The sequence below is a fragment of the Siphateles boraxobius genome, unplaced genomic scaffold (genome assembly GCF_051911475.1).
Source record: "Siphateles boraxobius isolate OS27281-9 unplaced genomic scaffold, OSU_SipBor_1 48, whole genome shotgun sequence".
Taxonomy (NCBI): domain Eukaryota; kingdom Metazoa; phylum Chordata; class Actinopteri; order Cypriniformes; family Leuciscidae; genus Siphateles; species Siphateles boraxobius.
Genome location: NW_027509119.1, coordinates 6,783,683 through 6,798,840, shown reverse-complemented (window position 1 = coordinate 6,798,840; position 15,158 = coordinate 6,783,683). Strand labels below are relative to the sequence as shown.

Below are 15,158 nucleotides of genomic sequence, written 5' to 3'. Positions count from 1 at the left end.
AACATCAGTGATACTTACCTGTTTTATGTCCGTATACCCGCCAATCTCAAATAAACTGTTTATTAACTTTATCATCCTTGTTGTGAGTCTCTTTTCCATAACAGAAGACCAGACCAACACAGTTTTAGAATGGGTACCCCAGATCCATTTCAGGAGGTTGTGGATGCACTCAAGAAAGCACTTTCTGGCACCACTTCCGAATCACCTGTCACCACTTCTTCACCACCCATGATTTTACCCATGGCCAATTTAGCGCCCTACTCTGGTTTGGCGGAGGATTGCGAGGGATTTCTCCTCCAATGTTCGATGGCCCCTCGAGATGCAGTCGCAGCAATTTCCCACCGAAAGAGCTAAGATCTCCTTCATTCTCTGCATGCTGAAGGGGCGAGCGCTCCACTGGGCACAAACCATCTGGAACCAAAATGGACCCGTCACACAGACCCTGAATAATTTCACCACTCATTTCCGCGATGTCTTTGGAGTCCCTGAGGGTGATACTTCAATCGGTGAGCAATTGTACCATCTCAATCAAGGAGAGATGTCCATTTCTGATTTATGCCCTCAAGTTCAGGACCATAGCAGCAGCCAGTGGATGGAATGAGCGCTCGCTCCTCACCACCTACCGGCAGAGTTTGAATACTACGTTGCAACTGCACATCGCAGCATCCGACAAGATGCTCGGTCTCGAACGGTGCATTCGTCTCTCCATCCAAACCGAGCGTGGTATGCTGCCCTGTTTGGACGTGCTACGGGGCCGGCCTTCTCCCTCATACCTTCACCAACCAGAGGATACCAGTTCTCAAGAACCAGAACCCATGCAACTGGAAAGTGCTTGTCTCACCCACACCGAACGGCAGAGGCGGCTAACCCAAGGTCTCTGCTTGTACTGTGGTGCTGGTGGCCATATCATCACTGCCTGTCCGATCCGTCCACCAAGACCAAGGAAAGAAGGAAAGGAAAGAAAGGAAGTGAAAGGAAGTGAAAGGAAGTGAAAGGAAGGAAGTGAAAAGAAACGAAGTAAGGAGGCAGGAAGGGAGAGAGAGAGAGAGAGAGAGAGAGAGAGAGAGAGAGAGAGAGAGGGAGGAAGGAAGAATAGACAAAACTAAATAAAAACTAAAACCATCAAATAAAAAGGCAAAAATTTATTCCTTACACATTAAATTAATGAGTGCACACATTTAGATGTCATTATTTAAAAATGGTAAAACATTTTTTAAAAACATCATGAATTATTAATTCAGAGATCAATCAAGTTTTGGGGGAGTCGCACCACATGACATTTTACATCCAAAACCAACATTCTTGCCTTTTCATTAAAATGTCAAATTAGCTCGTATTTTAATAGACTTATTGACCTTGACAAACAGTCATGAAGGTCTGCAGGGGTGACCCACATGATTCACGAACTTACTCAAAAGCAGTTGTGAAGCAGTTTTGAGTATTCTTTATGTTGACAAAGCAATTGAAGCATATTTGCCATTCCAAATATATCTACTCCAAAAATTAATAGAATGTTTTAAACTGCAAGCGAAAAGGATTTCACAATTTTGATTAACCTCAGATTATAAAATAGCGTTTTAGCTACATGTCTAATCATTAAAGATTAATAATAGTTGTTAATTCAAATTATTTTCGATTAATTATAATGTCACATTACAGGACACATATAGGTAGACCGGCATCCTACGGTATAACCCATTGACTTAATGAACGTAGGGAGCTAATCCAGTGAATGAAAACAGGATTTGCCTCTATAGAAAACAGTAATCAGCTGCATGGAAATAATCAGATCTTGGCTGCAAATCAATCCCACATCGCACAGCCACTCAAGCTGGACAATGTGTTTTCAGAGCTCACATACCAAACAACATCTAGCTAAAAATAAATTCACAAGCCACATCTCCAGGGCATTTTGCCATCCTTCTGGGAATGCACAGCCATATGCTTAGCTACATCTCATCCCACGTCACATGACACACAAGCTCATTAGCCAGTCCACTCCAAGAGATCCGCACGGCAGGGATGCGGAAGGGGAAACAACAATGTGAAAAGGTCAAATGCAGATGTCAGAGAATGACAAGAATACTGAAAGAGCAAACACGTGCGATGACGGAACAAAACTGGCCTGGGTCTATGAGAAAAGGCCTAATCTACTAACTACTTTAAATAAGCTCATTAGACGGATTGCCGGTTTCCCATAGACCCCTGCCACTTTTTGAACTCTCACGCCATGGATACTCAATCTACAATTTTTTTAAACATGTCTAAAGTTTTTTTACAATTATTCAGCATGCAGTTTCATGATAACTGAGATACTATGTGAAATAATGTCTGACCACAGGACTATTTCGAAAGAGGATTAAACGGTTCTCACGGAACATCATGAAAAACCCGTAAATGTCAGAACATATAAAAACTGCGATTTACAGGCCTGGAAGAGTCAAAAGGAATCTCGAAAAGTCAGTGAAACAGCATGGGAATTTCAATAGTAAATATCACTTTTTCAAACAATTGTTATTTAAAAATCGCTTTGTCCAATTTAAAATTCTTCTTTGTGTGCTCAATGTAAAAATAATAAACGATTCAATAAAAATACAAATCGTCCAGTATCATAAGCAAATAGCAGGATTATTCTCCTTAAAACACATTTTTCCTTATTTGAAAAAAAATACTAATTATAAAATAAAGTACTAAAATAACTTCAAATTTTAATAAACTAAAACTTATTTAAAAACTATAATAAAAATTACAAAAAACACAAAATATTTACAAAAAATTTAACTAAAATTAAAATATATAGTTTCTCTCTCACATGTCAATTTTAGCCTAAAACATCTGAAGGCCATCCTCCAAAACCTGACACGACTATTCTTCTTCATAGACAACATCTCATTTAAAAGCGAAAAGGAAAATGTTAACCTGATAAGGTTGAGGTTTTTAACCCCCGTCACTGCGTAACCTTGTGTTCACCTCTGATATCAGGCTAGAGGAAGAGGATATGAAGGTCATTTATTTATTACTCTAGGCCAGGGGTCTTAACCACCAAAAGATCTTTAACCTGAAGAAGGTTTAAGGAGACCCAGCAGGTGATCATTAAATCGAGTGTTGTATTCGCATACTGAATTTCTTATGATGGTTACAAAGTTAAGACAATCATTATTATTGAATCAAAGAGTCATGTGCATTACATACTCCCTCTTAAAGTTCCCCTATTATGCTTTTTTTAAAAATAATATAATATTTCATGCAGTGTGTAATATAGCCGTTTGGGAATGTAAAAGGTCGGCAAAGTTTTAAAGACCAAAGTGCACGACAAATAAAGTTATTGTCTCCTTGAAGAAAGAATCGATTATAAACTGCTGAAATTAGTCGTCTATCTTCCTGTTACAAACCTACGTAACAATGTAACAAATTTGCATAATCCCAGTCTACGGTTTTCATTGGGTGCACTTGAACAACATCTTAAAAGTATGAGGACTCACGCTCGAATGGATACGATGAAACTGATGCCATTGTTACTGTTTGTATCACAAGTTCTGAAGAAGCCAGAAATTTAGATATGACATATGCTGTAAGCGGTCGACCAATCACAACAGACTGGCCCATCTGACCAATCAGAGCAGAGTAGGCTCTCAGAACAGAGGGGTTTAGAGAGACTGAATCTTTAATCAAACCGTTTCAGACACTGTGAGAAAAGAGTTGATTCTGCAATGTGTATTATGAAAAAAAATTGTTTTACTTGCATGTAAACCTGTTATGAACCTTTAAAATAGCATAGGGGCATGTTTTAATTGGCATCAAAGAATCCATGAAGAAACATTAACATCCATGGCACATTTCCATTTCACAAAAGGTTCTTTATAGTGGAAAAAAGGTTAATAAAAAAATGGTTATTTTGAGAACTGTTCTTTGGGGAACCCAAAATGGTTCTTCTATGGCATCGTTGAAAAAAAAACATTAATTATTTTTATTTTTAAGAGTGCATGGCATTTTCATTGTACTAAATACATTTCACTGGCAATGAAAAATTTAGTTGAACTTGAGATTCTTAACTTTTGTTGAAGTTAAGGAATGATGTCCTTCTAAGAGAATAACATTTACTGTAAAACTGCAAGACAATTCAGAGGGACAGGGAACACCTTTTTTTCTTGAACAACAGAAGTCAACGTCAAAGTGTATCTGAAAGGAAATGGACAAAAACAGCTAAACAATCACTAAAACGTTGGTCTGGATGTCTGGAATATGAAACAACAACAATAACAACAGCCATGGCGGCCAGCAGACTATTACCAAGAATTGCAAATGAGATTAGGCTGAGTCTTACGTAACATGTGTGACTAAAGCCCTGATTCAGGATACTACAATACACACCTAGGCAATAACACTCGTCACCTGTAATAAGATGAGAATCCACATCAAATCACTGGGCAAATTAAAATCTAAGACTGCAGCCTCTCTGTTTAAGGCTGATACAAACAACATGAAGAACATCTAATGCGCAGGAAATTAAAAATGCAGCAATAGAGGACCTCAGCGAGAGGGGTGTATTTCATGAGAACGCTGCCCATAATAACTCTACAAGTATGAGAACAATGTTTGATGCCACCACAGTTTGAGTTACTCCCAGTTTATATGAAGCGCTGCTTGAAATATTGTTGTTATTGTCATCTAAAACTATTAAAAAGTGCAGTCAAATTGATTACTCTTGAATAATTGCATCTAACTTTTTTTGTTCTGTTTATATATAATGCGTGTAGGCTATATAATGTGTAGAGACAGTCTCTGATGTCTGAGGTTTTCTTTAGGAGTTCATTTTCCTATATCCAAAGGAGACACAGAGGCATCATGCACAAAACATTTGAAATGTAAAGCTGTTCTCATTTTTCTAAGAGAACAGAGGAGTTGGGAGGGTTATATATTCTGCACAATTATACTTTCACCAGATGGGTTCATGTAGAATGTGTCAAATAGATGTCAAACTCCATCGCAGGTCCATTAACCATGTCTGAATGTCTTCTCATTCATTCAATCCATCAGAGATATTTATAAACCAAATAAATAGTATGCTGATTTAAGTTCCAACTGCACACCCCGCCCCCTCAAACACACACACACACACACACACACACACACACACAAACATGCAATGTGTGTATCATCTCACACCATCTCATTTATTTGGTCACCATTTAAACCACTTGTCACATGGACTATGTAAACTAACAACAAACTGCTTGACAGTCCAGTGTGGCATTACACAGACTGAGTAAACGAACACACAACAAATCCTAGCACTGTTACACTTTATTTTAAGGTGTCTGTGTTACGGTGTCATTATGCATTCAAGTACTGTGTAATAACAATTAACTACATGTACTTACTATAGGGTTAGGGTTAGATAGGGGTTTGGTTTAGGCAGGGTTAGTTACATGTAATTATGCATTGTTTATAGTTATTAGTACAGCAACCACATGCAACGTGTAACAAAGACACTGTAAAATAAAGTGTTACCACCTAGACAGCACGTCTTGGCATTATAATAGACATAGTAAACTTGAACGTGATACTGTCTAGGTAGGTAAGTTAACGCACTAGGTTTGGGGCACAGCCTGGCTGCGCGTGCACACAGTAAATGTACAGTATGAGTAGTGTGCTGAAAGTGAGCAGAAAGTGAGTTACCTTTGGAGTAGAGGGACTTGGGCGAATCGAGGTCGATATCCGCGCTGAAGAGCGTTGTGAAATCAGAGGGCATCGCAGATTCTCCGACCCGCCGAGAAAATGACAGACTTGCTCTTCAACCGCAGCTCCTTACAAACTGCCTTCGTTTAGTTTGGCCGAAACGAAAGACGAAAACAAACAAAAGCCAGGTGTAGAAAAAGCAGGCAATGACACTTCTAAATATCATTAAAAAAAGTGTTTGTGTCGGCCAGAGCTTTTCGTAGTGTGTGTATGCGTATGTTTGTGTGTGTGTGTGTGCGCGTGTTTGTGTTTGTGTATGTGTGTGTGTGTGTGTGTGTATAAACAACACTCAGCCAGCACGAATCTTGAAACAGTTGTCTGTTTCCTCTGCGGCCCCGCCCACTCCACGCGTCATCACTTCAAGAGCAACACGTTACAAACAAAGGTGAATCTTTTGGAATTCTATAATAGATAACATTCAGTGGAGGAAAACATGGTTACTACCATTTAAATATTGTATACCCAATAAAATGAGAGAAGTGCACTTTAAAATTTTGCATAATATATACCCTTGTAATGCGCATTTATCCAAATACTGTGATGTAGCTGAGGTATGCACCTTCTGTAATAATGAAGTTGAAGACGTCTGTCATTTGTTTTTTTCTTGTAATGTTTCTTCAATTTTCTGGAATGATTTAAGTGCTTATTGTTTTTCGAAAGTTAATGTGATTAGTAATCTATGCTTAAAGGATGTAATTTGTCGTTTTGAAAACCCTAACAAATCTTTAGAGTCTACTGTTAACTTTCTTATCATTGTGGCAAAATTTTACTTTCACAAGCAAAAGTTTCGTAAGAAAATTCCTTCTTTTAATGATTTCCTTTGTGAAGTCAATTATTTAATCAAATCATTAAGAACAATCGATAATAGAAAATGTACGTCTTTTCTGAAAAAATATGATGAGATCCTTCATGTTCCATGAGCTATAGCTCTGCCGTTTTTTTTTTATTTAAAATTTATTTTTATTTATTTATGTATTGTTTTATTTTTTAATTTTTTTGTTCTCGTTCTGTATCCTTTGACTGTGCAAATTTGACTATGTATAATAGATGCTTTTTTGGAAATGTTCTATATTTCTAAGAAATGTATATTTGCACTACTGTAAAACATTTCTTCAATAAAATAAAATAAAAAAAATAAAATAAAAAATAAAAAACAAAGGTGAATCAGATCAATAGAGCTCAGATTTGTATTATATTAAGTTGTTGCAATAATACATTCAGTGACATTGAATGGAAAGAATTCTGGCTTTTTCGACAAAATTCTTCCTGCCCAAAACAGTTGTTAAAGTTTATTTTTAAATTATTCATAAGTGTTAGGCTTATTTATACCTAAATTTACGCCCGGTTTCACAGACAAGGCTTAAGCTAGTCCCAGACTAAAATGCATGTTTAAGTTTTAACTGAAAGCGACTTGCACTGACATATCTGATGTCACTGCCATTGTTTTGTCACAAGATGTACACCATGTCATTTTATTTTTCTTTCTAAGGCACGTTTGTAGAACTAAGGCCTAATCCTGGCTTAATCTTAGGTTCACCTTGCTAGTACCGGGTTGGACCATGTTTTGCCTTCAGAACTGCCTAATTCTTTGTGGCATAGATTTAATATGGTGCTGGAAACATTCCTCAGATATTCTGATCCATATTGACATGATAGCATGGTTGTGCTTTAAAAAACTACATTCAAAGTCACTTAAATCACATTTCTTTTCTATTCTGATGCTCAGTTTGAACTTCAGCAGATCATCTTGATCATGTCTACATGCCTAAATGCATTGAGCTGCTGACATGTGATTGGCTGATTAGATATTTATGTTAATGAGCAGTTGAACAGGTGCATCTAAGAGTGTAAACCACTAAAAATGGTGAGTCTCCGACCTTTGACATATTAAGTTTATAATTATGTATTTATTATGACAATTCCTTGCAAAATTTTACATTCATAAATGTACATTTTAAAACAAGAATCTTTGTTTATTTCACAGAAAGAAATGTATATTTGAATTCTTTAAAGAATCGTTGCTTCTGTAGACCCTTCTGTACTTAACTAAGTTAAGTAAAATTAACAAAGAAAATAAGTTAACTTGGGCAAGTAAAGTTTGTTGAGTAATTTCTACTTAGTTGAAGTTTACTTTGCAATACTCTGTTTCAAGTATATTTTACTCAATATAACACTAAATTAATGTAAAAACAATGTAACAATATAACACTAAATTAAGCTATGCTTTTAAATAGTGCGTTACTAGAACATCTAAGTAAATAATGCAGTAGATATTGTATAGACAACATATTAAAAGTAATGTGGTGCACTCAAACATCAACATTTTTGCTCATCAAATATTAGTGGAACATGTTTCTTAGAAAAGCAAACATGTTTAACAAAAGCACCCAATCAGTGTCCCTGAAGGGTCATGCCATTGCCAGTGATGTTCTCGGGGAAAATTAAAGCATTATTATCTAGAGACAGCGCAGGCTGTGAGGACTGTTTGACACAATGTTTGGCAGCTTGACACATGATTCATGTTCAGCAGATTCACTATTGTCCTCATACAATGGATGTTAAAGGGATAGTTCACCCAGAAATGAAAATTCTGTCATTATTTACTTTTTGGGTAAACCATTTTGAAGGTGCACCGTTCAGAATTAAATTGCAATGCCTTTTAAATTCCATTTCAATTCCTGAATTTGATTTGAGGTAGCAAACACGATCGAATTTGAATGTAAGGAAGTATAATTGCAGTATCGTTAAAGGGTAACTAAACACTAAAACAACTTTTTTTTAGTTAATGATCTGTAAAAATGGAGCTTCATAAATGCTGTTCATTGATTCCAGTAATTTTTTTTTACATTTGGGTTTAAAGTGTTTTAATTCTACAATATATGGTTTAAAAACGTCTGAGTGCTGCCCTCTTCAGGTTGAACGGTGGCTACTGCAGTTGAGTTTTCCTATTGGATGTTTGCGGTGGTTCGTGACGTAGGGGTTGTTGGTGACGTAAGGAGGTTCCATACAAAGAGATGCGTCTCAGGTGCACGCCCCCCTCCGCTGGGCCCTGCCCACTTTTTATAGCATTTTTAAAAAATTGCCAGTGGGTGGAGTCAGGCTCTGACTTTGACATTATGAAAGTTTAAAAAAACCTTGAAATAATGATGTAAGCAGTTGTTGACATTTATTCTTTATAAAGCTATTAATAAATTACTTATAATACAGCATTGTATCATTATAAATTCTGTTTATTGACTATAAATCTGCAAAGTGAGATACGCTGATCAACTTAGATAGATTTACAATTGTTTATTCATTGACAAATCATTAATAATAACTCCACAATATCTCTTTAATTTCCTACGTGGCATTTAGCATATGAAACGTTGTCATTTTTCATGGATCCGTCACAGAACCAATTTAACATTCAGACATCACAGCAATATTACTTCACTATCTCAGCCCTGACATTTTTTATATGTTCACAAAGTTCACAACATTTGTGGGGTCAACTTCTAATTACTATGAAATGAAATTTGAAAAAATGTTCAGAAGGGTCATGGACCTTGTTTTTATAGCCCTGTATGATTTTATCTGTACTAGATGTATAACTTAGACCTCCCAGTGATTTAATACTCTACAATGGACATATCGACCAAAACATTAAAGTCATTCTATGATGATTCATAAGGTGATATCAGAACAGCGTAAATTATTTGCCCTCTATTTACAAATAGATTATGTTGGAATTGTTGACACTTTTTATTTGCCTTTAGAGGGACTCCAATTAATTTGTCAGTACATATATCAATTGACTAGAATTTGATTTAATGACTCTAATTTAAATAACCTAATAAATAAATGAAAAAGTACCAATATGAAGTAACACTAAACAGGATAAACAGCGCCATCTGGTGTCTAAATTATCGCTATTATATAAGCAAAACATATCACTATGCATGCATTCACAGATAAAAGCATACTCAATATTTGAGTGATTGCAAATTAATTTTATCTAAGTTAATATATTGTTATATTGCAATGCTCATCTTGATTTTAGATGAAAGGGTGTAATTCCTACTCCACTCCAGATGGCGCTCGCGTGCGTGATGCTGACGCGCCACTGTGAGAAACACACACGAAGCAGAAGCGGAACAAGCGGAGAAGCGTCCATGAAACTGGCGTGCTGAGCAACAGAAAAACAAGATTTTTTTCCATAAGTACTCGGATTTATTGAGTGAAAATGCCGGACTTAGCGGTAGAAAGGGTCGTCGTTCATCCCCTGGTGCTATTGAGTGTCGTGGACCATTTTAACAGGTGAATATGAGTGGTGTGGAGTTGATGTAGTAAAACTGTTAACTCACTGTCATTATGTCAATGAAAGTAGCCGCTACAAGCTAAAGGCTAACTGGATGCAGTCACAGTCTTAAAAGCAATAACATGAAAAGAGGCAACATTTGAAGTGTTTATTCATTGAGGCATATTATGGTGTTGCATATCGGCTGAACTTAATAATATTAAAGTTTATGTTAAAACGTCTTGTAGAGGCACATATATCTGTGAGTCAGTTATGATTATTAACATGTAGCTTAACTTACAGATAATTGTATTTGCAAGAAGGGCTGTAAGCTATTCAACAATGAAAATTCAATACATACACTCTATATCATTTAATATTCTGCTATAATTTCAATATTGAACCAAAGTATTGCTCGGGTTTTTTGTTGTTGTTGTAGTATTTACTTCATTTATTGTGATACATAACTTGCTGTATGACATAACGTTATATATATCTATTAGTATATATATTAGTATAGATTCTAGAATAAACTTAGCTTTCTGAACAGATTTATAAAGCGGTATGCATGATCTGAAACGGCTTATATATTCAAAGAGCCATACATGTCCTATACATTCAAAAACATTCCATTTGTCTATTTTGTATTGTTTGTAAATCTTGTCTTTGTTTGGTAGGATTGGTAAAGTCGGAAGTCAGAAGCGAGTTGTTGGTGTTCTCCTGGGTTCATGGCATAAGAAAGTGCTTGATGTGTCCAACAGCTTCGCTGGTATGCTTCCATCTCTTGCTGTAAAATGCATTTCTTTCCTGTTGAAGTATAATGTAAGTAATGTTTAGTAATTGTGTGCCAGTGCCTTTTGATGAGGATGACAAGGATGATTCAGTTTGGTTCCTCGACCACGACTATCTGGAGAATATGTACGGCATGTTCAAGAAAGTCAATGGTAAGATGCATTGCTTAACTATGCACATGTCAAGAACCAATGTTATATTTTATACAATCTGTTATGTCATTGTTATAGAACGTGACCTGATGTCCCAGGTCTAATAGAGTCATTGTGTTGTTTCTTTCAATTCTAGCACGGGAGCGAATAGTTGGGTGGTACCACACGGGCCCAAAGCTCCACAAGAATGATATTGCCATAAATGAGCTCATGAAACAGTACTGCTCCAATTCGGTATGTAATACTGTTTATTTTAATACTGTAATAGCTTAGTTGTACTGGGTTGAATCTGACAGAAGCATGTCTGAGTAATGTTTCATTCTAAAATTAAAAACAAATATATTTGAGATAAAATTATACAAAATAATATTTATTTTATATAAATGTTTAAAATTAGTATAATTGTATGGTAAATATTCTATCATTTTATCTGTAATATCTAGAGATGCACTGGTCAGGATTTTTGTAACCTGCTCTAAATAAAGATGTGCAATTTACTATGGTTTACTAATGTTTTGCGAAGTTACAAAGCAGAAAGTGGCGCATAAGCCTCATCTTACGGCAACGTTTTAGTTTTACGTCCTCAAATTGCGATCGGTTCGTGAGATCGGCCACATTTATTGACTACCGATCGAGTCATAGAATGTGATTATCTGCCGATCGATTGGAGCATCCTTAGTAATATCTTTATCTGTAAAAATATTTTGTATTAATAATTATATTTAAATAATTAATATTAATATTGAAAAAAAATTGTACTATTAACTTTGTTTCCATTGTGAATGTTTTTTTTAATTTCCACTGTCATTCTCGATAGTGATTCTCATTACATTAATTTTTTACTTGATGCTTGAATTACAGTCAGTACAACAAATATTACTATGATGTATAATTTACAATTTAAGTCTTATATTACCTATTGTTGTTATTTTGATTTATAGTAATGCAATTTTAATGGATTTAAATGTAATGAAAATAACGCCACGATACAAAAATAGGTTTAATTTTCTTAACGCAAAATATAATTTCCTATTCTTCTTCTGATTTTGTGTTGAAATGTATACGGTACATATTCGGTTATCACTATCACTTAACGCAAAATATAATTTCCTATTTTTCTTCTGATTTTGTGTTGAAATGTATACTGTACATATTCGGCTATATGAAAAACACTTCTACAGTCAGTTATTTTATTTATTATTTTACACGTTCTGTGTTGCGAGTCTCTTTTTGTGTTGGTCCGTGGGATCTCACCAGTTCAGCCAATAGTATTTCGACACCTCGGGATGCCAGTTGGCAGGAAACACTGCGTATTGCAGCCAGCAAACAAACTGGGTCAGATATTGCAGATTCCACACAACCTAAAAAGCCTCGATATCCATCTAAAAATCTCTATGAACCAGAGCATATTAAAACGCGGATAAATCAACTCATTAACTTACAGTCTGTAAGTCTCCTTGGCTTTCGTTGTCAATTGCGCTCATTTCTGTTGTGCTCCTCAAACTGCCAACCCATGTGAGCGTCTGAGAAGGCGGGGAAACAACGATCTTTGATATTTTAGATTAGGACTGCAGTACCTATTTCAACCACTAGCTGTCATTCTTACAGACAGAACCTTTTATACAGCAGCTTATTAAAATCCTTTGTATTTTCCTAAAGGTTTTAGTCATTATTGATGTGAAACCCAAAGACCTGGGGTTGCCCACTGAAGCTTACATCTCAGTGGAAGAAGTGCATGATGTAAGTATTTGTGCTGTTCTATTATACGTTAAGTTTGTGTCTCTCATGCTAATTGTTGACATTTAACCTTTGCTGAAGGATGGAACTCCCACTTCCAAGACGTTTGAACATGTGACTAGTGAGATCGGAGCAGAGGAGGCGGAGGAAGTGGGTGTAGAGCATTTGTTGCGGTAAGACGGAGAAAAACTTGTACATTAATGATTATCTGATTCATTTTCATACCTGCAAACTAGTCGTTTTTCAGCAAAATTCGCCGAATGATTCAGCGTTTTGAACAAATTTTTTTGTATGAATGACTCAATAATTCACTAATTAAGACGGTCACTTGCCGCCACCTATTGGCGGTTTAGTTTCATGTTTAAGTATTGCATTTTTTATTTGTATATTCAATCACAAATATGAAGATTTAAGTATGTAAAATTTATATATATATTTGCACCACCAAAAAATCCCCCCCTCCCGTACATGGTACAGTACATACAATTTGCTATGTACTATACCTGATAGGACCCACGTCCATCTTTTATCTAATTGTTTCAGACACTATGAGAAGAGAGTTGATGCTGCAATGTATATTAGGAGAAAATTTGTGTTTTCTTCACCTTGGATGCATGTAAACTATTGTAGGAGACCTCCAAACTAAAATTAGGAATCTTTAAAATGGCATAATAGGGGCACTTTAAATAATCTGTGAGCAACCTAGTTTATTTATTCTCATGATGCTTTCTTGCAGTGATATCAAGGACACAACAGTTGGCACTTTGTCACAACGCATCACCAATCAAGTGCATGGACTGAAAGGGCTCAACTCCAAGCTGTTGGATATCAAGAGCTACCTGGAGAGGGTTGCAACTGGAAAACTGCCCATCAATCACCAGATCATTTATCAGCTGCAGGACGTGTTCAATCTTCTGCCTGATGTCAACCTGCAGGAGTTCGTCAAGGCCTTCTACCTTAAGACCAACGACCAGATGCTTGTGGTCTATCTGGCCTCGCTCATCCGCTCTGTAGTGGCACTCCATAATCTCATCAATAACAAAATCGCTAACCGTGATGCAGAAAAGAAAGAGGGCCAAGAGAAAGATGACAGCAAGAAAGAGAAGAAGGATGAGAAGGATAAAGATAAGGACAAGGAGAAGGGAGATGCTGCAGCCAAGAAAGATGACAAAAAGGAAAAGAAATAAACCTAAACTGGCATGAACTTGGGCTTACACAATCTTGGCTGAATAAAGGAGGAAGTCTGCGTTTCTTTGCATCCTCTTTTAACAATCTCCAGGCTAAATCGGCCATTGTGTCTGTCTTTTTGATATAAAGGACTTATTTTCTGTTGTGATTAAAAGAGAGAAAGAAATTCATTTCAAATGTTCTTTTCTTTCTTGATGTTTTGGTCCTGATCAAGGTTGACCTATTTACATTTATATTAGAACCATTATTAGACCATCAGAATATTAAGACAAGTGTCCAGTGTTACACAGCAAAGCCCAGTTGTATTTACACTGATGAGATTTCTTCTCTTTTTTTTTATTATCATAAACAGCTGTCAAACAAGCTCCTGTGGCCTAACCTGTTTTATTTTGTTCACTACAGTCTTGTTACAAGTTCACAAAAGCACATTCTCAAAACATGTCTACTGTAGTGTTTATTCAAATACGTTTTTCCTTAGTAGTTTATAAAAGAACACGTTTCATAAATAATGTGCTCTAAAAAGTACATTTTGCTTTTCCTTAAAATTAAAGTTTGACCAAAAATACCATATGTTATTGTTGAAGCAGAGTTATTTTTAAGTTAAAATTCTGAAGACAAAATGCAGAATGTCAGTTTATACATGCAATCCTCTGAGGAGCACCGGCCAAAGATGAGGACTAGGTATTCTTGTCACTATGATGAATTTCTTCTGCTGCTTTCTTCTTAGATTTGATCCCAAAAAGACTGAGGATCTTCACCAAAATCAGGTCGACGATTTCTTCTTCCTCAGAAGGCTGAGTATCAGAAGAGTAATTTCAGTTATTAAAACTTAAACCATATTTGGTACGTGCAATGTTGTTGACTTCACCTGTAGACTAAGGCCGCCGGCCTTTACGTTGCATGGTTCAAGTGACCCAATTCCGATTTTGTCCTCGCATGTGACAGATCGGATATATGACCCACGAACGTGTAAGCAGGAAAAAAGCACATGGATGCCGATATTCTCAGATCGGTTTCAGGCCTGATTTCATAGGTGGAAATAAATCTGATATGAATTTGTTACGTGCATTTGAAAGTGATGGTGGCGAATGAACCGCAATCACATGACTCTTCAATGGAGCAATGGGGACAAAGGCTCAAATCAATGTTTTGTTGAACTTTAGAGATGATGTGGAAAGCAAAAGATTGTATTCTCATTTCATCTTCTATTGCAAATCGCACCGTTTTTACTTCCTTTTCAGCCTAAGCTTTTCCGGGTCCGTACGTCTACC

General features: G+C 36.2%; 3 protein-coding genes across 4 annotated transcripts in view; 1 reads left to right on the top strand and 2 right to left on the bottom strand.

The window, feature by feature from the left end:
• Positions 1-6,030, bottom strand: part of nfat5b (nuclear factor of activated T cells 5b) — a 53,719-nt gene extending 47,689 nt beyond the window's left edge. The window contains exon 1 of one of the 2 annotated variants that reach the window (XM_077201811.1): positions 5,680-6,030. In XM_077201811.1, the coding sequence (XP_077057926.1) occupies positions 5,680-5,752 (73 nt within the window). In that variant the 5' untranslated portion in view covers positions 5,753-6,030. The remainder of the gene's footprint in view (positions 1-5,679) is intronic. The other variant, XM_077201814.1, reaches the window with a different exon arrangement.
• Positions 6,031-9,856: 3,826 nt separating this feature from the next.
• On the top strand, positions 9,857-14,457 carry psmd7 (proteasome 26S subunit, non-ATPase 7). The gene is made up of 7 exons (XM_077201825.1): positions 9,857-10,038; positions 10,696-10,787; positions 10,870-10,962; positions 11,099-11,196; positions 12,622-12,702; positions 12,781-12,872; positions 13,436-14,457. Exons 1-7 carry the CDS (start codon positions 9,965-9,967, stop codon positions 13,884-13,886), a joined length of 981 nt encoding a protein of 326 aa, XP_077057940.1. The 5' UTR covers positions 9,857-9,964; the 3' UTR covers positions 13,887-14,457.
• Positions 14,324-15,158, bottom strand: part of pkd1l2b (polycystic kidney disease 1 like 2b) — a 31,306-nt gene continuing 30,471 nt past the window's right edge. The window contains exon 34 of the mRNA XM_077201807.1: positions 14,324-14,681. Within this exon, the coding sequence (XP_077057922.1) occupies positions 14,565-14,681 (117 nt within the window). The 3' untranslated portion in view covers positions 14,324-14,564. The remainder of the gene's footprint in view (positions 14,682-15,158) is intronic.